Source organism: Accipiter gentilis, chromosome 36 (genome assembly GCF_929443795.1).
Source record: "Accipiter gentilis chromosome 36, bAccGen1.1, whole genome shotgun sequence".
NCBI classification, from domain to species: Eukaryota; Metazoa; Chordata; class Aves; order Accipitriformes; family Accipitridae; genus Astur; species Astur gentilis.
The window spans coordinates 398,119-419,294 of record NC_064915.1 but is presented as its reverse complement, the minus strand read 5'-3'; the positions used below and the strand labels follow the sequence as shown (position 1 = coordinate 419,294).

The 21,176-nt window shown below is 65.7% G+C and overlaps 2 protein-coding genes across 5 annotated transcripts; one reads left to right on the top strand and one right to left on the bottom strand.

The window, feature by feature from the left end:
• Positions 1-571: 571 nt before the first annotated feature.
• LOC126034951 (zinc finger protein 345-like) lies at positions 572-7,518 on the top strand. Of its 4 annotated transcripts, none has more exons than XM_049792966.1 (2): positions 572-1,835; positions 3,444-4,709. In XM_049792966.1, exons 1-2 carry the CDS (start codon positions 987-989, stop codon positions 4,323-4,325), a joined length of 1,731 nt encoding a protein of 576 aa, XP_049648923.1. In that variant the 5' UTR covers positions 572-986; the 3' UTR covers positions 4,326-4,709. The 4 variants fall into 4 exon arrangements, with proteins under 4 accessions (XP_049648923.1, XP_049648924.1, XP_049648920.1 ...); XM_049792967.1 differs by having other exon boundaries at positions 572-1,900; positions 3,434-4,709; XM_049792963.1 differs by lacking the exons at positions 572-1,835; positions 3,444-4,709 and adding exons at positions 2,817-3,081; positions 5,739-7,518.
• A 1,816-nt stretch (positions 7,519-9,334) lies between these two features.
• Positions 9,335-20,236, bottom strand: LOC126034826 (zinc finger protein 184-like). Its single transcript, XM_049792681.1, has 6 exons — positions 19,646-20,236; positions 18,022-18,103; positions 16,893-17,821; positions 13,033-13,735; positions 11,467-11,599; positions 9,335-10,748 (listed from the first exon to the last, which is right to left on the bottom strand). Exons 1-6 carry the CDS (start codon positions 20,000-20,002, stop codon positions 9,758-9,760), a joined length of 3,195 nt encoding a protein of 1,064 aa, XP_049648638.1. The 5' UTR covers positions 20,003-20,236; the 3' UTR covers positions 9,335-9,757.
• Between the last annotated feature and the right edge of the window lie 940 nt (positions 20,237-21,176).

The window sequence follows — 21,176 nt, the reverse complement described above, 5'->3', positions numbered from 1 at the left end:
CAGAAAAATGCACTTTTTGGGTCCTTTGCTACGAGTGCAGAAAAACTTCGTGAAAACGGGCCAAAATGCCCCATCCCGAGAGCCGCGTCCCGAGCGGGGGTGGGGAGGGTCCCTCGTCCCACCCCCCAGCCCTTTACCAGATGGGCTTTTTTTCTCCATCACTCCGATTTCATGGAGATTTCTGCGTTGCCAGATCCGGCCCCGCGGTTGGGCCGTGTGGCCCCCCGCCCCACCGGGACCCCCACCCGCCCGGGACCCCCGCCCCCCGGGGGCTTTGGGGTTTTCCCCAGGGCTTCGGGGGGCGCCGGGCTGCGCTGGGACTTTGGGGTCCCCCCTCCCTAGCCCCCCGCCCCCGGCCGGGGCTCCCCGCGATGGGCCGGGGGAGCTGTTCCCTGCGCTCGTGACCCGCGGAGGGGGCGTCGGGGTGCACGGGTGGGGGGGGGGGTCGCGGGATGCCGAGGGGGGGGCGGGATGCGGGGGGGCGGCGGGGGTTGGGCTTCCTGGGTCAGCGCCGCCGCCGCCGCCTCCATTGTCCGCGGGACCGCGGCGGCAGCGGCGGGAGCGGGACGGGAGCGGGAGCGGGACCGGACCCCGGAGCGGGGCAGCCCCGCAGCCCCCAGCCCCGGGGCGGGCGGCACCACCGCCGTCCCCCCCACCCGCTCGGGGTCTGCCCCAGCGCAGGTACTGGGGGTCTCGCCTCCCCCCACGGCGGGTGCCGGCGGTCTCACGCCGCGCCCCCCCCCCGCCCCGCCCCGGTACCGCGGGGGTCTCACCCCTTTCCCCAGTGCAGGTGCCGGCGGTCTGACCCCACTCGCCACAGGAACCAGGGCTCTCACCCCCTCCGTGGGTACCGGGGGGTCTCACACCCCCTCCCAGTGCAGGTACCGGTGCTCTCGACCCCCTGGCCGCAGGTACCGGGGTTGTCACCCTCCCCGGGGGGCGCTCAGCGGGATGCGGTGCCTGGGGTGACAGCCCCAGCCCCAGCCATGTCCCCCCGCAAGACCAAGCGGGCTGGGGGCCAGTCCCCCGAGGGGGAAGCAGAGGCGGTGGCGGCGGCGGCGGCGGCGGCGGCGGCAGCAGCCCCCCCCCGGGCCTCCCCAGGCATCCGCAAGCGCAAGGACTTTGTGGCGCAGCCTGGGGGCCGGGCGGAGGAGAGCCCCAACATCTGCGTGGAGTGCGGGCAGAGCTTCGCCCAGAGCTCCGGCCTCGCCAGCCACCGCCGCAGCCACGCGGCCGCCCAGCCCCACCGCTGCCCCGACTGCGGAAAGAGCTTTGGCGTCAGCTCCAGCCTCAGCCGCCACCGGCGCATCCACACTGGCGAGAAGCCCTTCGCCTGCCCCGACTGTGGCAAGAGCTTCAGTGACAAGTCCAACCTCACCCAGCACCGCCGTGTCCACACCGGGGAGAAGCCCTACCGCTGCGGCGACTGCGGCAAGAGCTTCAGCCGCAGCTCCCACCGCAAGAAGCACCTGCGGCATCTCCCAGCCAGCAAGCGCCCGCCGCGCTGCGGCGCCCAGCCACGGGACGGGGTGGCTGGTGGCAGCGGGCCAGCCAAGGCACGGCGGAAGGCGTCGGCGCTCAACACCTGCGGCGAGTGCTGGCAGAGCTTCGGCCAGAATGCCGACCTGGTGAAGCACATGCGCATCCACACCGGGGAGAAGCCCTTCCAGTGTGGCCACTGCGGGAAGCGCTTCAGCGTCAGCTCCAACCTCTTCCGCCACCGGCGCATCCACACCGGTGAGAAGCCCTACACCTGCACTGACTGCGGCAAGAGCTTTACCGACAAGTCCACCCTCACCCAGCACCGCCGTACCCACACCGGCGAGAAGCCCTATGTCTGCGGTGTCTGCGGGAAAGGCTTCAGCCACAGCTCCCACCACAAGCGCCACGAGAAGATCCATCGCGGGGACGGGCCCCTCCTGGGCTTCGCGCCACGGCCCTTCTGAGACCGGCGGGGGCTGCAGCGGCGCCAGTGGTGCCGCTGGTGCTATGCGGTGGCTGCCGGAGGGCTCTGGTGCTGGCCCTGAGGGTGCTGCGCCCAGGGAACCCTCTCCCCCAGGGACAGCCGCATCTCGTTAGGAAGCTCTTAATTTCCATTTTTGACCTTTGTTCGTTCCCTGGGGGTTTCCCCTCTGGTTTGGGGGGGCTCGGTGCCCCCAGCAGCTCTGCTCGCCCCGGCCAGCCGCGGTCCCCCAGCCCCGCCATCAGTGCCACCTGAGCTGCTGCAGCGGCTGGGGGGTCCTGGAGGTGGAGCCCCCCTGCATCCCGTCCCTCCCGGTGGGTTTTGCCGCCCCACGGCCCTGGGGCAATAAATCCCAATGGAAAACCCAGCCCTGGCTCGTCTCTGCCGGAGCCATCGCCGCCGTCCCGCTGCACCAGTAGCACCAGTTGCTCCAGCACAGTTGCTCCCCGTTCCCAGGCAGGGCACCCTGAATGAGGCTTTTTTTGGGGGGGTCCGGGCAGCATGGACCCTGAGCCTGCTCGAGTGGGACCCCCTGTCCCGCTCCTGAACTCCCTCCAGGGTGGGGGCTGAGTCCGGCCCCTTCCCAGGGGTGTTTGCAGATCGGGGTGGGGGGGCACGCTGCGGCCGCCCCACGCGCGAAACGGGGTGCACAGTCGGGAGAAGGACAAAAGCGGGGGGAAGCCCCCCAATCTCCCCCCGCCCAGGTCCGGGGACCTCCGGGGTGCGGGTGGGGGTCGCTGCCCGCGGGGGTGCCGTGGGGCCGGGACCCCCGTGAGCGGCTCCCGCGTGGTGTCGGGGGGATGTTGGGGGAATGTCGGGACTCCGGGGGGGCGTCGGGGCGGGGGGGGGGATGTCGGGTGTCGGGGGGGCTGTCGCGGCCGGGGAGGATGTCGGGCTTTGAGCTTCCTGGGTCAGGCGCTGCCGCCTCCATTGTTGGCCGGAGCCGGGCGGAGCCGCGCGGGTTGCCCGACCCCCCCTGCAGCCCGACACCCCCCCCCCCCCACCGGCAGCTGCCGCCGGGAGCGCGGAGCGGGGCAGCACCGCAGCTCCCCGCCCCCCTCCGGCCCTGCGTGGGACCGTCCCGGGCGGGGTCTACCCGGCTGCCCCCCAGCCTGTGGGTGAGCCCGGGGTCCCTCGTGGGGTGGACCCCCCCCACTGCCACCTGTCCCTCTGTCTGTCCATCCGCACTCGCGGATGAGGCTCTGTTCCCCCCCCGCCGCGCCCTCCCCCTGAGCATCCTCAGGGCCCCGCCGAGGGGTCGGGGCTGTTCTCCTCCTACCCGCCCCCCCCCCGCCAGCCGTGGGGCGACCCCAGCATGTCCCCTCGGAAGCCCAGGGTTGCCATGGGCAAGAGCCCAGAGAAGAAGAAGCAGCCCCCGAAGAACAAGCGCAAGTCGGAGAAGCCAAAGCGCAGCCTGCCCGAGCAGGAGGAGGAGGAGGAACCGGCGGCAGCCCCTTCCCTGCCACCCGCCAAGGGCGAGCGGCCGAATTTGTGCTCCGAGTGCGGGAAGAGCTTCCAGCACGGGTCGGACCTGGTGAACCACCAGCGCATCCACACTGGCGCCAAACCCTTTGTCTGCGGCGACTGCGGCAAGAGCTTCCGGCAGAGTTCGACGCTCATCACTCACCGGCGCATCCACACCGGCGAGGCTCCCTACGCCTGTGGCTACTGTGGCAAGAGCTTCCGCGTCAGCTCCAACTTTGTCCGCCACCGGCGTATCCACACCGGTGAGAAGCCCTACCGCTGCCCAGCCTGCGGCAAGAGCTTCACCGACAAGTCCACCCTTACCCAGCACCAGCGCACCCACACTGGTGAGAAGCCCTACCGCTGTGCCGACTGCGGCAAGAGCTTTAGCCGCAGCTCCCACCGCAAGCGGCACCTTCGCAACCCCCCCACCAAGGGCCACGGGCGATGCGCCCGCCACAGCCCCGACCCACCCCCTGCCAAGCCGAAGGAGGCCAAAGGCGGGAAGAAGATGCCGGCCTCCGAGGTCCCCAACACCTGCGGCGAGTGCTGGCAGAGCTTCGGCCAGAGCTCCGACCTGGTGAAGCACATGCGCATCCACACCGGGGAGAAGCCCTTCCAGTGTGGCCACTGCGGGAAGCGCTTCAGCGTCAGCTCTAACCTCACCCGCCACCGGCGCATCCACACCGGTGAGAAGCCCTACACCTGCGCCGACTGCGGCAACAGCTTTACCGACAAGTCCACCCTCACCCAGCACCGCCGTACCCACACCGGCGAGAAGCCCTATGTCTGCGGTGTCTGCGGGAAAGGCTTCAGCCACAGCTCCCACCACAAGCGCCACGAGAAGATCCATCGCGGGGACGGGCCCCTCCTGGGCTTCGCGCCACGGCCCTTCTGAGACCGGCGGGGGCTGCAGCGGCGCCAGTGGTGCCGCTGGTGCTATGCGGTGGCTGCCGGAGGGCTCTGGTGCTGGCCCTGAGGGTGCTGCGCCCAGGGAACCCTCTCCCCCAGGGACAGCCGCATCTCGTTAGGAAGCTCTTAATTTCCATTTTTGACCTTTGTTCGTTCCCTGGGGGTTTCCCCTCTGGTTTGGGGGGGCTCGGTGCCCCCAGCAGCTCTGCTCGCCCCGGCCAGCCGCGGTCCCCCAGCCCCGCCATCAGTGCCACCTGAGCTGCTGCAGCGGCTGGGGGGTCCTGGAGGTGGAGCCCCCCTGCATCCCGTCCCTCCCGGTGGGTTTTGCCGCCCCACGGCCCTGGGGCAATAAATCCCAATGGAAAACCCAGCCCTGGCTCGTCTCTGCCGGAGCCGTCGCCGCCATCCCGCTGCACCAGTAGCACCAGTTGCTCCAGCACGGTCGCTCCCCGTTCCCAGGCAGAGCACCCTGAATGAGGCTTTTTTTGGGGGGGTCCGGGCAGCATGGACCCTCCTCTCACGGAGGGTCCTCCTGGCTGAGCCTGCTCGAGTGGGACCCCCTGTCCCGCTCCTGAACTCCCTCCAGGGTGGGGGCTGAGTCCGGCCCCTTCCCAGGGGTGTTTGCAGATCGGGGTGGGGGGGCACGCTGCGGCCGCCCCACGCGCGAAACGGGGTGCACAGTCGGGAGAAGGACAAAAGCGGGGGGAAGCCCCCCAATCTCCCCCCGCCCAGGTCCGGGGACCTCCGGGGTGCGGGTGGGGGTCGCTGCCCGCGGGGGTGCCGTGGGGCCGGGACCCCCGTGAGCGGCTCCCGCGTGGTGTCGGGGGGATGTTGGGGGAATGTCGGGACTCCGGGGGGGCGTCGGGGCGGGGGGGGGGATGTCGGGTGTCGGGGGGGCTGTCGCGGCCGGGGAGGATGTCGGGCTTTGAGCTTCCTGGGTCAGGCGCTGCCGCCTCCATGCGCGGGCGGAGCCGGGCGGAGCCGCGCGGGTTGCCCGACCCCCCCGCAGCCCGACCTCCCCTGCAGCTGCCGCCGGGAGCGCGGAGTGGGGCAGCTCAGGCGCCCCCGGCCCTCCTCCGGGTCCCCCGCCCCCGCAGGCCCCCCGGCCCCCGCAGTCCCCGGCCCTGCGTGGGACCGTCCCGGGCGAGCTCTCCCCGGCTGCCCCCCAGCCTGTGGGTAAGCCCGGGGTCCCTTGTGGGGTGGACCCCCCCCCTCCCCGCCACCCGTACCTCTGTCTGTCCTTCCGCGCTCAAGGGTGAGGCTCTGCCCCCCCCCCCCCCCCCCCGTGCCCGCCCCGCGCCCTCCCCGAGTGTCCCCGGGGCCCTGCCGAGGGGTAAGGGCAATTTTCTCCCCCCGCCCCCCCCGCCAGCCGTGGGGCGACCCCAGCATGTCTGAGCAGAAGCCCAGGGTTGCCGCGGGCAAGAGCCCGGAGAAGAAGAAGCAGCCCCCGAAGAACAAGCGCAAGTCGGAGAAGCCAAAGCGCAGCCTGCCCGAGCAGGAGGAGGAGGAGGAAGCGGCGGCAGCCCCCTCCCTGCCACCCGCCAAGGGCGAGCGGCCAAATTTGTGCTCCGAGTGCGGGAAGAGCTTCCAGCACGGGTCGGACCTGGTGAACCACCAGCGCATCCACACCAGCACCAAACCCTTCATCTGCGGCTACTGTGGCAAGAGCTTCCGCATCAGCTTCAACTTCCTCCGCCACCAGCGCATCCACACCGGCGAGGCTCCCTACGCCTGCAGCTACTGCAGCAAGAGCTTCGCCGACAAGTCCACCCTCACCCAGCACGAGCGCACCCACACCGGTGAGAAGCCCTACCACTGTGCCGACTGTGGCAAGAGCTTCCGCGTCAGCTCCAGCTTTGTCCGCCACCGGCGCATCCACACTGGCGAGAAACCCTACCATTGTGCCGCCTGCGGCAAGAGCTTCACTGACAAGTACACCCTCACCCAGCACCAACGCTCCCACACTGGCGAGAAGCCCTACAAGTGCCTCGACTGCGGGAAGAGCTTCAGTCGCAGCTCCAACCGCAATCAGCACCTCCGCAACCGTCCCGCCAAGGGCCGCAGGCCCTGTGCCCGCTGCGACCCCGAGCCCAAGGAGGCCAAGGGCGGGAAGAAGCTGCTGGCCGCCGAGGTCCCCAACACCTGCGGCCAGTGCTGGCAGAGCTTCGCCCAGAGCTCCGACCTGGTGAAGCACATGCGCATCCACACCGGGGAGAAGCCCTACGCCTGTCCCCACTGTGGGAAGCGCTTCAGCCTCAGCTCCAACCTCACCCGCCACCGGCGCATCCACACTGGCGAGAAGCCCTACATCTGCACTGACTGCGGCGAGAGCTTCAGCGACATGTCCACCCTCACCCAGCACCGCCGTACCCACACCGGCGAGAAGCCCTACGTCTGCGCCTACTGTGGCAAGAGCTTCAGCCGCAGCTCCCACCGCAAGCGCCACGAGCGGACCCACACCAGAGAGGCCCCCGATGCCCTCCTGCCCCTCTGGCCCTGCCCGGCCCAGGGCTTATAACCATCGCTGCTGCCGGGCCCAGGGCCATGCTGAGGAAAACCATCCTGGAAGCTGCCCCTGGCCCTTTGGCTGGGTCACACGGACGTAACTGGGGTGGCAATTTTACCAGGTCCGCAGGGTTTGAGAGTTACTGTTGGAGCCACCACGTCTGTCTGTCTGTTCGCTCAGGGCTTGGGCAGCTGCTGCAGTGCCTGCTGTGCTGCTGGGGTGAGCCCAGAGCACGGGGCGGACAAATATACAGACCCCCCGCTCTGTGGAGACAAACACACTCAGATGGGTGACTCTCCCTGAGTGGCCCCAAGGGAGCCCTTTTCAGCAGATTTAACCAAAATCCCCTATTTTCTACCCAGTTTTCTTTGGGGCTGGGGGCTTCCACCCTCCTGCTCCTCCTGGCACAGCTGCATGTAGCCTGTGGTGGGCAGCAGCAGCAAACACGCCCCCCCCCAATGCCTATTAGTGATAATGATAACAATTACGGTGATTAGTTGTCCTGTCTGGTGCTGCCACCGAAGCAAATCCTGATCCGCGCTTTCCCTGACTTCGGGCTGCTTTTTCCCCACTGCTTTGGGTTTCCTGGGGTAAAAAACCCCATGCATTTCCCAATTATAAAAAAACCCCCAACAAACCAAACTTAATAAAATACTGTCTTTTTCTTCTTTTTTTTTTTTTGAAGTTTGAGGTGTTTTTGGAACAGAGGAAGGCGTGATGGTGCTGGATGCTGCCGGTGAGCTGGTGTGTTTGGGACCAAGAGCTGGCTTCACAGATGAGGTCCCTGTCCCCCTCCCCCATGGGTCTCGGGGGGTCAGGAGGAGCTGGGTACCCTCCCTTGATGGTTTTGGGTGGGGTTTTTTTTTTTGGTTTTTTTTTGGACGTTTCTTCCCCAGGGCTGGGGCTGGGCAGTGCCCTGTTTGGGGCTTTGGTCTGGGGCAGGACAGAGCTGCCAGGATGCTGTGTGGTCTTGGGGGAGGGGGTGGTGGTGGTGTCTCGGCAGGGGATGCAGGTCCAGGGCACTAAGGGTAATGGCTGTGGGGACCCCCACCCATCCACAGGCTCTATTTCAGCACCATCGCGGGGATTTTGGTGCTTTTGTGGTGCATCTCAGTGAAGCATCCCTGGACCCATGGAGATGGGGGTGTCACAGGTGGATGTGGGGGTGTTGTCGGGGGGGGGGCGGGGGCACTGCCCTGCACCCCTCCCTCTCCTGGGACAGCTCCCGACTCGGCCGCAGCTCTCCCAGTGGGTGAAGTGCAGTGACAGAGACATTGCAGCTGAGGGCCCGCTGCAGCTGGCCAAGGGGAACGTCACCTGCCTTGCCAAAATCCTTCAAGAGCCCAAAAACAGGGAGTGGTGCAGCCCCCTGGCTCACAGTGGGGCAGCAGTCGTGGCCTCCCAGCACTCACCCTGTAGTTCCCCTTATATGAACCCCAGCATATATATGTGTATATATATATACACATATATGTGCATGTATTTTGAGGGAGGTGCCCTGAGCATTTTGCAGCACTAGTGGGGGATCTGCAGCACAGGTGGGTTTTGCAGCAGGGGTGGGGGCGGGGGTGGAATTGCAGCAGGAGCATGCCCTTGCAGCCCATCACCCTACATTTGACCATCCTGGAGCTGATTCTACAGAAAAGGGGTTTCATTATATGGAAACTCTCTTGGCTGTTTTGCTGTCCTGGAGGGATGTATGTATATAACACATACATACATAAAGGACAAGATGCCGAGTCCCAGCAATGGATGGATTAGGGGCCAGGGCCAGGCTCAGCCTGAGGGGGTCCAGCACTGGGGAGATATGGAGGGGACACCCAGCTGTTTTGGTGCCAGAAGACAAAAATGCCCCTTATTTCACAGAATCATAGAATGGTTTGGGTTGGAAGGGACCTTAAAGATCATCTAGTTCCAACCTCCCCTGCCATGGGCAGGGATACCTGCTAGACCAGGCTGCTTAAAGCCCCGTCCTGGTGGTTTCAGCTGGGATAGAGTTAATTTTCTTCCTAGTAGCTGGTATGTTTTGGGTTCAGTATGAGAAGAATGTTGATAACACTTATGTTTTCAGTTATTGCTAAGGAATGTTTACACTAAGTCAAGGATTTTTCAGCTTGTCCTGCCCAGCCAGCAAGAAGGCTGGAGGGGCACAAGAAGCTGGGAGGGAACACAGCCAGGACAGCTGACCCAAACCTCCACAACTTCAACCACAGCACCCCTCTCTCTGGAATAACACCAAGAAGAGATCACTTTTGCTCTTCTTTTTTGAAGCAGGAACAACAGCAACATGGTGGGGGACAGGGACCAGCTGACAGGTCTGGCAGCTGCTCTGTTTCAAGTTTGGGGTGAAGAGGGACAGGGGTGCCTGGGCAGGGTAATAACGACAGGAGCCACAAAGCAGAAGTAATTATTATTCAAATGGTTTTTTTGTTAATCTGTTCTACAGAGAAACCCACGCGCAGCAGCTGGGCGATGTGCCCCCCCCCCCCCACCATCCCAGCAGGACACAGCACGGGGCTGAACGGCTGATGACTAGCAAGAACAAGGCGCTGCGATGCCCTTGGCAGGCATGGATGCGTTCCAGCTCCGAGACAACGAGGTTCATCCCTGCAGCAAAAGGCAAGCAGGAATGTGGCCCTGCATAGCATGGCGGGGCTTGGCCCCCTGACTTGCCATCCTGGGGGTCTCCATGGCAAGACGGGTCCTGAGCCACTGCCGGCTTGAGCACTGCTGCCGCCCGCTGCGTCCCATCGCTACTGACCCATCCTACTTACCCAACCGCTACTGCCCCGACCCACCCCACATAATCCCACCTACCAGCCTCGTGGCTCATCCTACTATGCCTCATCCTACCGGCCCCTCCAACACGTGCGGCATCCTGCCCTGGCAGTGCCGGCCACGCCGAGCCCCCCCTAGCAGGGCTGGCTGGGGTAGGGCCAGAGGGGCAGGAGGGAGACGGGGTTTTGCCCTGCGTGGGTTCGCTGGTGCCGCTTGTGGTGGGAGCTGCGGCTGAAGCTCTTGCCACAGTAGGCACAGGCGTAGGGCTTCTCACCCGTGTGGATGCGACGGTGCTGGGTGAGGGTGGACTTGTCGGTGAAGCTCTTGCCGCAGTCGGCGCAGGCATAGGGCTTCTCGCCAGTGTGGATGCGCTGGTGGCGGATGAGGTTGGAGCTGACGTTGAAGCGCTTCCCGCAGTGGGGACAGGCGTAGGGCTTCTCCCCGGTGTGGATGCGCATGTGCTTCACCAGGTCCGAGTTCTGGCTGAAGCTCTGCCAGCACTCGGCGCAGGTGTTGGGGATGGCCACAGCTGGTGGCTTCTCCCCACTGGGGCCGTCCCGCCGCCGGCGCTTCCCTGAGGGACTGGCAGGGGGCTGCTTGGGACGGCCAAAGCTCTTCCCACAGTCGACGCACTTGTAGGGCTTCTGGCCAGGGGGGCGCGGGGCTGGGCTGGCAGCGGTGGCACCCACCTCCTTCCCGCAGTCCCGGCAGCTCTGCGGGCTCCTGCCAGCGTGGGCACGCCGGTGCCGCAGCAGGTTGGCGCTGAGGCCGAAGCTCTTGCCGCAGTCGAGGCAGGCGAAGGGCTTCTCCCCACCGTGGCTGCGCCGGTGGGCCAGCAGCGCTGCACTCTGCGCGAAGCTCTTGCCGCACTCCACACAGATGTTGGGGTGCTCCCCAGCGGCCGCCCGCTGCCGCACGACCGTCTCCTTGCGCTTCCGCCCCCCGCGCCCGCGGCCGCCCACCTCGGCCTCCCCGCCATCCCGGGGGGCTGGCTGCCCCTCTGCCCGGCCCTGGCCCCTCGGGGACCTGCCGTGCTCGGGCTGGGGAGCTGCGGACCCTCTGCAGCGCTTCGGTGACATGGCGGGGGGGCTCCCTGAGCCGGGGGTGTCCCCGTGCCGTCCCCACCTGCGGCGACAAAGGGAGAAAGCCAAATGTGAGTTGCTTCCCCAGAAATGGCGTGTTGGAGGCTGCCCGCCCTCCCGGGCACCCCAGCTCGGGATGCCTGAGCGGCCACAAGTGCTGGCAGCCCCTGAACAGAGGGTGAACCTGGGACGGGTCGGACCGTAGGTCAGACCAAGGCAGAGCTTAGGGAGGGAGATTCCGAATCCAGCCTTCCCCGGAGCGCAGCGAGGCTGTGGCAGCCCCCGGGCACAGGTTCGCCTGCTGCAGGCACAGCCCGGCCCTCCAGGCTCCCATTTAGGGCTTTGACTCGCCTCGACACGCCAGCGGCGTGCTGAATCGCCGGGGCGGTTTGCGGTGCTGCGGGAGCAGCCCGGGCTGGCTGGCGGCGGCAGGGACGTGCCAGGGAGACACCGCGACTCGGGTCGGGGGCAGCGGGGGGGAAACCTCTTTGTCGCCCCGAATCACGTCTGGCTGCTCCGCGTCCCAGCGAGAGCCCCGGCCCCAGCCCCCGCAGTCGGCCCCGGCCCCGGCCCTCCGGCCCCGTCTCCCCATCCCTCCGGCCCCGGCCCCCATCCAGCCTCCGTCCCCCTCGGGCCTGGCCGCTCTCCGGGCCCCGGGGGCGGGGGGGGGGGGCGGGCCTTGCGCCCCGCCAGCCGAGGCCGGGCCGGGCCGGGCCCGCGGGACCCCCCGCCGGCGGCCTCCGCCCGAGCTGCCCCGGTACCTGCGGGCACAGCCCGGGCCGGCGGCGGCTGCGGCTCCTGCCCCGTGCCCGTCCCCCGCCGCCCCCGCTGCCGTCCGGGCGCTGCCGCGGCCTCGCCGGTGCCGGGCGGACAATGGAGGCAGCGGCGGCGGCGCTGACCCAGGAAGTTCAACCCCCGGGGGCTGCTCGGAGGAAGGTGGCGGCGGCGAGGGGAAGACCCCGGCCCCGGCCGCAGCCCTGCCTTGGCCCCCCCCCACCCCCGTTCCTCATCCTCATCCCCAGCCCCCGCCACCCAGCACCCCCAGCACCCCCGCTCCCCCCCCCGGCCCTGCTCACCTAGCCCCCCCCGCCCGCGGCTTTCGGGGCAGGGTCGCTTCTCCTTGTGCCCCCGACCCGCACCCCATCCCGTTTCACCTGGGCAGGGACACGCTGCCCGGACCCCACTTCGGGGAGAGGCCCCTTTCTTGCCGCCGCCCTGCCACGGCCAGACCCGCTGCCAGAGGAGGACAGAGCAGAGGATGCCGTGTTTGGCGAGCTTGCCCACAGTTGGGCTAGCGGACCTGGCTGGTGGTGCCGGGGTCCCGCGGGACCGTCATCCCCCAGACCCTCAGAGCGGCCCAGAGACACAAACCCTGTGCTGGGGGGTCCCGCAGGGTCACGGTCCCCTAAGCAGCATGAGACAACCCCACGCCACCCTCCCGCCCCCGCCCACCCCCCCCCCCCCCCCGCAATGCACCGTTCCCTGCTGCATGAGGGGCAAGGGGACCCCCAAGCTGCGGATTTCGGCAGCGACAGCCCCTGCAACCCCCTGTCCTGGCCCTGGGGGAAAACACAGGTGTGCACAGCCCGCGGCCGGTAAACAACAACTCTTTACTATGGCAGGCAGGGAAAGTAAAGGGATCGCGCGCCCCGGCACGCCGAGCACCGGGCTCACGCTGAAATTATCTTGCCAGCAGCGTCAGTGTGGCCGAGCTGCTCCGACAGCCCTATTTGCGGAGGACTGTTGCCAAATTAATGAGTTACAGGACCCTTCGTGCTCATGCAGGGAGGAGAAAGCTGCGCCGCAAGGCTCACGCCGTGGGACTCCGCTTTCGGGTGTCCCCCCGCCCCTTTCCTCCCCCCTTCCCCCCCCCAAACCCCATGGCGAAACACAGGCAGGTAAAAGGCTTGTCCCCATCTACACAATGGCCACAACATGGACACAGCACGGCAGAAAGGCAGCTCAGGGCGTCCTGAGCTCTCAGCGCCACGGCCGCCCACCCAGCATGGACTTCCCACAGCTCTAGCCGGGACAGGGTCAAGGAATCCCCACGGGCAGTCAGTGCTGGTGCTGCGTCCCCATTCTGCATGGGAGAAGTGAAACGTCCCCTGGAGACCATCCCCACTGCAGCTCCTCTCCCACTGGTGCCCACTCTGGCTCAGGAGGGGTGTGGGCTGCCCATGATGGCATGGCTCAGCAAGGCTCCTGCTCCCCTGCCGTGGCTGGAAGCCCCCAGGTCCCCCCGAGCTGCCTCCAGCTCCGTCCGGCTCAGCCTCCCGAAAGCAGCAGGGCCAGACGCCCAGAGGAAGGAGCAGTGGTGGGCGCCTATCCCAGGTGGATCCGCTGATGCCTGATGAGGGCTGAGCTGACAATGAAGCTCTTGCCGCAGTCGCCACACTTGTAGGGCTTCTCCCCGGTGTGGGTGCGCAGGTGGGTGATGAGGGATGAACTCTGCTTGAAGCTCTTCCTGCAGTGGGGGCACTGGTAGGGGGTCTCCCCGGTGTGGATGCGCTGGTGGCGGATCAGGGCCGAGCTCTCGAAGAAGCTCTTCCCGCAGCCGGCACACTGGTAGGGCTTCTCCCCGGTGTGGGTCCGCTGGTGCTTGAGGAAGGCCGAGCTGTAGCTGAAGCTCTTGCCGCAGTCGGCGCACTTGTAGGGCCGCTCGCCCAGGTGGGTCCGCTGGTGCGTGTTGAGGTTGGAGCTGCGGTTGAAGCTCTTTCCGCACTGGGGGCACTTGTAGGGCCGCTCGCCGGTGTGGATGCGCTGGTGGACAACGAGGTCTGAGCTCCAGCTGAAGCTCTTCCCGCACTTGGCGCAGGCGTAGGGCCGCTCACCGGCATGCAGCCGCTGGTGCTTCGCCAGGTCCGAGCTCTGGCCGAAGCTCTTCCCGCAGTCGGGGCACTTGTAGGGCCTGTCCCCGCTGTGGATGCGCTGGTGGGCATTGCGGTTCGAGCTGCGGGTGAAGCTCTTCCCGCAGTCCAGGCACTTGTAGGGCTTCTCCCCCGTGTGCAGCCGCTGGTGGATCAGCAGCTCCGACCGCCGGGAGAAGGTCTTCTCGCACTGCCCGCAGGTTTTCGGCACGTCCCCCCGCCGTGCCCGCCGCCCCCCTCGGCCACTGGCCGCTGCCCCACCACGGGGGGGCCGTGCTGGCCGCTCCTCAGGGGGGCTCCGGGGGTCCCAGGGGGTGCCGCAGTGGCTCTGGCAGGCATCCCCGAGCACGGGGCTCTGGGGGACACTCTCCTCAGCCCCCCGGGACAGGATGACGTCCAGCTCTGCCAGCTCAGGGCCATCCGGCTCGGGAGCCTCGTCCTCGTTCTCGCTCCCCGTCCCGTCATCTGCCGGGGCAGAGAGAGACAACGCCGACAGGAGTGATTCCCAGCACCAAGGGGAAATAGGGGAAGCCTGAAGAATTCGGGTGGACAGCTGCCAAAGGCCGATCCCAGAACAGAGGGCAAGAAAGCTCTTCCCGACCCCAGCCCGGCAGCTCCACGCAGAGCCCTGGATACCTGCCAGCTTGGGACACTCCCTGAGATGGAGGAGCGGGGGCTGCCATGGGGCTGTCGCTAAAACCTCCGGCCCATTCGGGGTGGGTTCCCGGCTCACCTGCGGGGGCCACCCTGAGGATCTCCCATTCCTTGGAGTCGTTCGGGTCCGGCACCCCCAGCTCTTCCTCCAGCTCCAGCCGGGAGATGACGTTAGGCTTGGGAATCGGGAAGTCTGCTCCAGAAAAAAGGGGAAAGAAGACACCGGGTTTGTTACAGGTCTGTTACATGGGGGTTTATTGAACACTATACATACGTATCTACGTGTATACACACACACACACACACTTTTAAAAGGAAATATGGCATTTTGCATTCAGGCGAGCAACTGGGAGAGAAAGGCAAGAAAAGGCATTTCCAGCCAGCAGACCGTGGCTGCTCAGCAGGTAACCTCGCTTCTGGCATCTCCCGTCTTCCAAGGAGGGATGTGCCATCCCAGCACCGCATTTCTCTGCACCCAACACCTTAAAAAAGCCAAACTCCCACAAAAATTGCATTTCCTTTTCCGCCTGCGCCCATCAGCTAAAAAGCACGTGCCGTGGTGCGCCGAGAGGGCTTGCGATGCCAAAGGCAGGCGCCCAAGCCCGTGGTGCTGGCTGTGCCGACGCACGGCGGGGACAGTTTTTGTTCTCGCCGCACCCGCAGGATGCGTCTTTTTCGGCAGCAGATTGTTTTTTGGCGGCGAAGCCCGGCACGTGGCAGGGCAGGTGGTGGCACGGAGCGGGAGCGGGTGAGGACGCCAGCCTTACCCAGCAGGATCAGGGACTCGTAGCTCTCCTGCATGACGCCGACGCCGCCAGCACCCACCGGCCGCCGCCACTTCGAAGCCCGGCAGCCCCTGCAAGAGAGGGAAAGGGGGTTCAGGGGTACCCCCCAGCGCGGGCACAGAGCAGCCGCATCCCCCGCTCTCGCTGCGCTCCCCACTAACCAGACCTGCGTGGCTTCTTAGGCAGACACGGGGGGCCACTGGCAGGGCCCCGCCGCCCTCGGCTGGGGATGCGGGTGCCCGAGCATCTCCTCTCCGAGGCCCCCCCGCCCAGCGGGGCCGAAGCGGGGGCACCCGCTGGCTCAGCGACCCCTCCCCAGCTCTGCAGAGGGACCCCCGGCACACCGGTACCTGCGGGCGGGGGGGCGGCGGGGCCGGCCGGGGCCGGTGCTCCGGGGGCTGACGGGAGCCGGGGCTCCCCCGCGCCGGGCTGCTCGGGGAAGCGCCGCCGCCGCCGCCGGCCCCGCGGCTCCTCCGCCCGGGCTCCCGGATGGAGGAGCCGCCGGTGACCCAGGAAGTTCAGCCTCCGCCGCGGTGACCGGGGAGGCGCAGAGGGAAGCGGGGGCGAGGGGCGGCGGCGCTTCCCCCGCTGCCGGCCGGGTCCTCGGGTGCGGGGGCCGGGGGGAGGCGGCGGGGGCGCCCGGCTGCCGCTGCCCCCCCCGACCGTGCCCGGTCCCGGTCCCACCCGCATCCCCATCCCTCCCTGCATCCCCACCTCCATCCCCATCCCTGTCCTTGTCCCCGTTCCCGTCCTCATTCCTGTCCCCGTCCCGTTCCCTTCCCCACCTGCGTTCCCATCCCCTCCCGTGTCTCCCCTGTCCCGTCCTGTCCTGTCCCCGGCGCAGTCCTGGCTCCGCAGGGTCAGCTGGCAGCGGGGTGACAGCAAAGGGCGGGCAAAGGGGGACAGATCTGTTCGGTGACCTCACGCCTGCAAGCAGGACCCAGGGAATGGTAGGGTCCTACAGCAACCCGGCTCAGGAGGGACCTGGGGAGCTCTGTGTCCAGCTGAGGTCCTGCCTGCTGCCGGCAGGGCCAGTGCTGCTTCCTCGGGGCTTTATCCAGTCTGGTCTGTATGAGCTCCATGGATGGGGACAGTGCGGCCGCCCCGGGCAACCTGCTGGGCCATCCTCAGAGAAAAGCTGCTCCTAGCAAGGGGAGACCCGTCCTCTTCCAGGTCAGGCCTGTCGCCTCCTGTCCTCCGTGCGGCAGAAGTCTTTGCCAGGCTCTGGGGGAGTTGTGGGTGCTCGCTGCGTTCCCGGTGGGACTCAGGGGATCCCCGTCTCCGAGCTGGCCCTGCAGTTTCCCCCCTCTGCCCTGCCTTGCCCACCCTCCTCAGCTGCACAGTGAAGCCCCACAGCCCCCAAGGGACCCCAGTTCAGCCTCAAAAAGACACGGCGGGAGCTGCAGGGGTTGGTGGGAAGTGGTAATATGCCTCCGATACCCAAAACTCAGAGACCCGCCTCGTGCCCCACTCTGCATCCACTTTTTTGGGTGAAAACCACCAAATTCCTTCACTTTCGCCCACCTCGGTTTCCTCACCTGTGAAATGACAGGAGCCGCTTGCTCACAGCAGCTTCTGGGCTGGGAGCTGTCCGGGATGGCCACCGTTTGGCGGGGGGGCTCAGGAGTGAACTGGGGTTTAGCAAGGCTCCCCGGGGACCCCCAGTGCCAGAGGGAGTGTCTTGGGCAACACTTCGCCCTGGATCCACCCCCCCCCCTACCCTGTCCCAGCCACACCAGTGGCCTCTACTGCAGGATGGCAGATTTTATTGCTGAGCGCCACAGAGAGAAACCTCAGGGAAGGGACCCCGACGAAGAGGCAGCATGGCCGGGGCCGTCAGAGGGACGTGCCATGCTGCAGGCGCCAGTGGGTGATGACGTTGGAGCTCTGGGTGAAGCTCTTGCCGCAGTCGGGGCAGACGTAGGGCCGCTCGCCGGTGTGGACACGCTTGTGCTTGGTGAGTGCTGAGCTGGTGGTGAAGCTCTTGCGGCACTCAGGGCAGACGTAGGGCCGTTCGCCAGTGTGAACCCGCTGGTGGGTGGTGAGGTGGGCAAACTGGCTGTAGCCCCGGCCGCACTCCCCACAGCGGTAGGGCTTCTCAGGCAGGTGGGTGCGCTGGTGCCGCAGCAGATAGGAGCTGGTGGAGAAGCTTTTGCCGCAGTCGGGGCAGGCAAAGGACTTCTCGGCACGGTGCGTGCGCTGGTGCTTGGCCAGCAGTGAGCTGTCAGCAAAGGCCTTGCCGCATGCCGGGCAGGGGTAGGGCCGCTCGCCGGTGTGGGCGCGCCGGTGGATGGTGAGTGAGGAGCAGTCCCGGAAGCTCTCGCCACAGTCGGGGCAACGGTAGGGCCGCTCGCCTGTGTGCAGCCGCTGGTGCCGGGTGAGGTTGGAGCTGCTGCCGAAACGGCGCCCGCACTCGGGGCAGGAGTAGGGCCGCTCACCTGTATGTGTCCGCCGGTGCTTCACCAGGTCCGAGTTGACATTGAAACTGCGGCCGCAGTCGCGGCAGCGGTAGGGCCGCTCCCCGGTGTGCAGCCGCTGGTGGGTGAGGAGGTGGGAGCTCTGCCCGAAGCAGCGCCCGCACTCGGGGCAGGCGTAGGGCCGCTCGCCCAGGTGGCTGCGGCGGTGGGTCAGCAGGTTGGAGCGCAGGCTGAAGCTCTTCCCACACGCCTCGCAGGTGTTGGTCTGTGACTGCGCTTCCCCGGCACTGCTGCCACGCTTCTGCTCTGTCTTCTGCCTGGGGGACACGGCTCCTGCTCTGCTTGGTGATGTGCTCCCCCTCTCTGGGCTCTCCTCCTGACTGTCACCTGCTGGGGAGACAGGTGACAGTGCTCGGGAGAGGAGGGATGCAAGAGGGAGGTGGTGCTGATGCAGCCAGCAGCAGCGTCATCCCGTCATCCCGGCCTCGGGTGTTGATCCTGACGCCGCACTCCACCCTCCACTCCCAGCCTGGGGGGATGAGCAATGAGCCCAACGCCCGGCCCAGCCCCATCCCGTCCCATCCTGATACCTGCCCCGGTGTCTCCCCAGCTCACTCCTGCCTCAGAGCTATGGGCGCCTGGGTCCATGCGTGGCTGGGAGCCCTCCGTCCCCTGGGGAGAAGAGAAAAGGAATTGGGGTGTGGGCTCACCCGGGACAAGCGGCTTCAGAACTGGGGGTCTGGTGGCAGTGCAGACCCCCAGCGCAGGGCCCTGCAGAGGCCTCGTCCCCCGATGGCTCTCGCTGCCATTTCTGCCTGCACCACGACAGGGGCCGACAGCCTGGAGCACAGCGAGGGGGCTGGTGGGCAAGGGGGGCTTGCGGAAACAACACTTGGCCCCTAAAATCTGCCCAAGGCTGTGCAGGGCAGGGGGAGGAAGGGTCTGTGGGCCCTGGGAGAGCAGAAACCGCAGCCCATCTCGGAGGGGGGGGGCTCGGGGCAGCCCGAGGACTCCTGGCCTCAGTGCTCCTCCATGGAGGGACGTGGCAGGGGACATGGGGAGGGGTGCAGGGGCAGACATGGGCAGGCCCCCTCCATCTGTCATGGTCCCACTCTCCTGCCGCAGCATGGGTGTCCTTGCCTACCCCGACCTGCTGAGGGTCCCACCACTTTCCATGGCAGTGGGGACCCCTGGGTGGGAGAGGCCTGCCCAGATGTGTGGGTGGCACAGGAAGGGGAAGCCAGGAGCCAGCAGGGGGTGGCCAGACCCAGTGCTCTGGGAGGTGGCATCCCGGGAGCATCCTGGCGCCTGTGGCCCCTCACCCCATCCTGCCCTGGGACTGTCCCCAGCTCCCACTGCTCCAGCGCCTTGGCACCCCCTGTCCCGCAGGACCACAGCTGCTGCCCCCCAGCCCCCTTCCTCCCTCCCAGCATTAGTGGCAAGGGGGCTGCTGGCACCCCAGGAGGGTCTGGGGCTCTCTGCGGGGCAGGCACGCTCCCCCCAGGACCCCATCCTCCCCTCCCCGTGTCCCCCCCCCCAAGGACCCTTTTGGCTCAGCAGCCCACTTCGGACACCCCCCCCAGCTCCCCCAGAGCCCTTCCTGTGGCCTCGCTGACCTCGCTCTGTGGTGCCAGCCAGGATTTCCCCAGGGACTCTGCTCCAAACCTCCCAGGTCCTCTCTGACCCCTCAACGCCTCTCCCAAGGCATTTGGTTTTGTCTTTTATTGCCGTTCCAGATGCTTGGGTGCGAGTTACAGTGCTCGGTACAGTTTCTGATGTGTTTTTTTCTTTTGTTTCAGCCCTGCTCTCGCTTTTTCTGTCCTTTGGGACCTGTTTATATCTGTTATGGGAATCAGATGGAGAAACCTCGGAGTCTGACTGGGAGCTGCTGTTGGTGATTTACAGTGGATAATTCACCCTGCAGCTGGAGACATTTCAGAGAAGGATTATTACGGGATCTAATTCTGCTCTGGCAACCTGTGCTGTCCAAAGGCAGTGCTGGTACCAGTTCAGCAGCTTGTGTAGTCTCGATAGACATGAACAGCAACAGCACCGTGTTTGCTTTTTCAGACGGAAAGCTAAAGCACGTAATTTCTGCTGGTACTACATTTAATGAACTACTTTCCCATGTAACTTTGCATAATCTTAAGTTATTCATATCTATTTAAAGAAAGGTTTGTGTTCCTCCCAGGAAAAGTAAGTTTAATTACTGACCTGGTCAGGTGGTTGGTGCGACGTACAAAGCTGCTGCAAAGGAGTGGGTGGCGTCGTCTCCAGCAGCCGTCTGTTCCTCGATTTGGTGCTTGGCGTGCTGCAAACCCAAGCCAGAACAGAAGACATGCTGCTGCACGTCCCCATCGGGGGAAGATTTGTTGTTCCCCCCCCTCGTTTTGTTTCTTTTTCCTCCTGGTCCTGGCCACTCTGCTGTACGTAATGCAGTGATGGATGGTGGGGAGATGGCTGGGGTCTGGATGTGGAAAGGTGCGTAGGGGTGAAGTAGATGCCCAGCGCAGAGGAGGGTTGGGCTGTGAAGTGTAACTGGTTTGTGTGACTGTGTGACTGTAAATTCATTCAAGGGGCTTTGTGGTTTCTGGTGCCGCCCTGGCAGGTGGGCGGCTATTCTTGTGTGTGGGTGTGGAAGGCAAGGGTGCACTGCAACGCACAAAGCTTGCTCATTTTCCACCCGGGAATTACAATGGAGGAGGTGATGGTGCCGTGAAGAGAGAGTTGTGAAGATGCTACAGACGGCTGCGTGTCTCACGCAGAATAAAATTCTCAGTGCTGCGTGTGTGTGTGACCTGGTGCGGTGTTTCAGCGTTATGCATCATACCTGCTGCAGTGTCCACCCTCGCAGCAGCTCGTCTTTGTCTCCGCTGTGTCCCCGCAGTCCTGGCGGTGTCGGGGGTTTTGTTGGACGTGCCACTGGCCAAGGGAGTGGCAGTCGCTCGGGCTCCTGCCGGTGCAGTGGTGATGGTTGGGGGCGGCCAGTGGTGGTGGCACGGCCAGCGGTTTGATGCTGCAGTGTATCTGCCGCAGTCACGTTTGTTCCCCCGGGAATTTGGGGTTCCCAGAAAAAAGGGCTGGTGGAGCTGAAGCCTGAAATCCTGGAGCGACCAAGCTGGACCGAAGCGCTTGTCCGACCGAAGTGTTCCTGTTGTTTCTCCTGGGATTTCCAACGTCCCTGGTTTCCGTTATTTTAATTTTTACTACTTACTATTTAGTGGAGTAAATAATAGTATCTGGAATAAAACCTTCAGTAACAGTAACGAGAGCCGTCTTTATGAGCAAATAACGCCTAGACTCAAGCTATTATGCAAAACGTGACAGACAGTAATTACTCCCACTTTTAGAATTACAAGCAGCAAAATACAAAAAAACAGAGCACCAACTGGGATTAACACCTGTAGAGAAACAACTCTAAATTAGTATTAAGAAGAAAAATAGATCACAGGCACTAGCTAATCCCACTTAGTAGTGAAGTGACAACGCCGCCCCCCCCCCCCCGCCAGGTATCGATTCCTTCCAAGCGGAGCTAAAATAAAAGCAAACCCAGTGCCGATTCAGCGCACGGTCACGCTGCGTTTTAAAAACGTTTAGACCGCTGACCGGGCACGGCTAGTGCCTCCGCCGGACTCGGGGACAGCAGGGATGCCCGAGCAGCAGCAGCAGCAGCAGCAGCAGCAGCACGACAGAGATCTGCCGGCCCGGAGCAGCAGCAGACCGCGCACCGCGGGCACCCGCCTGC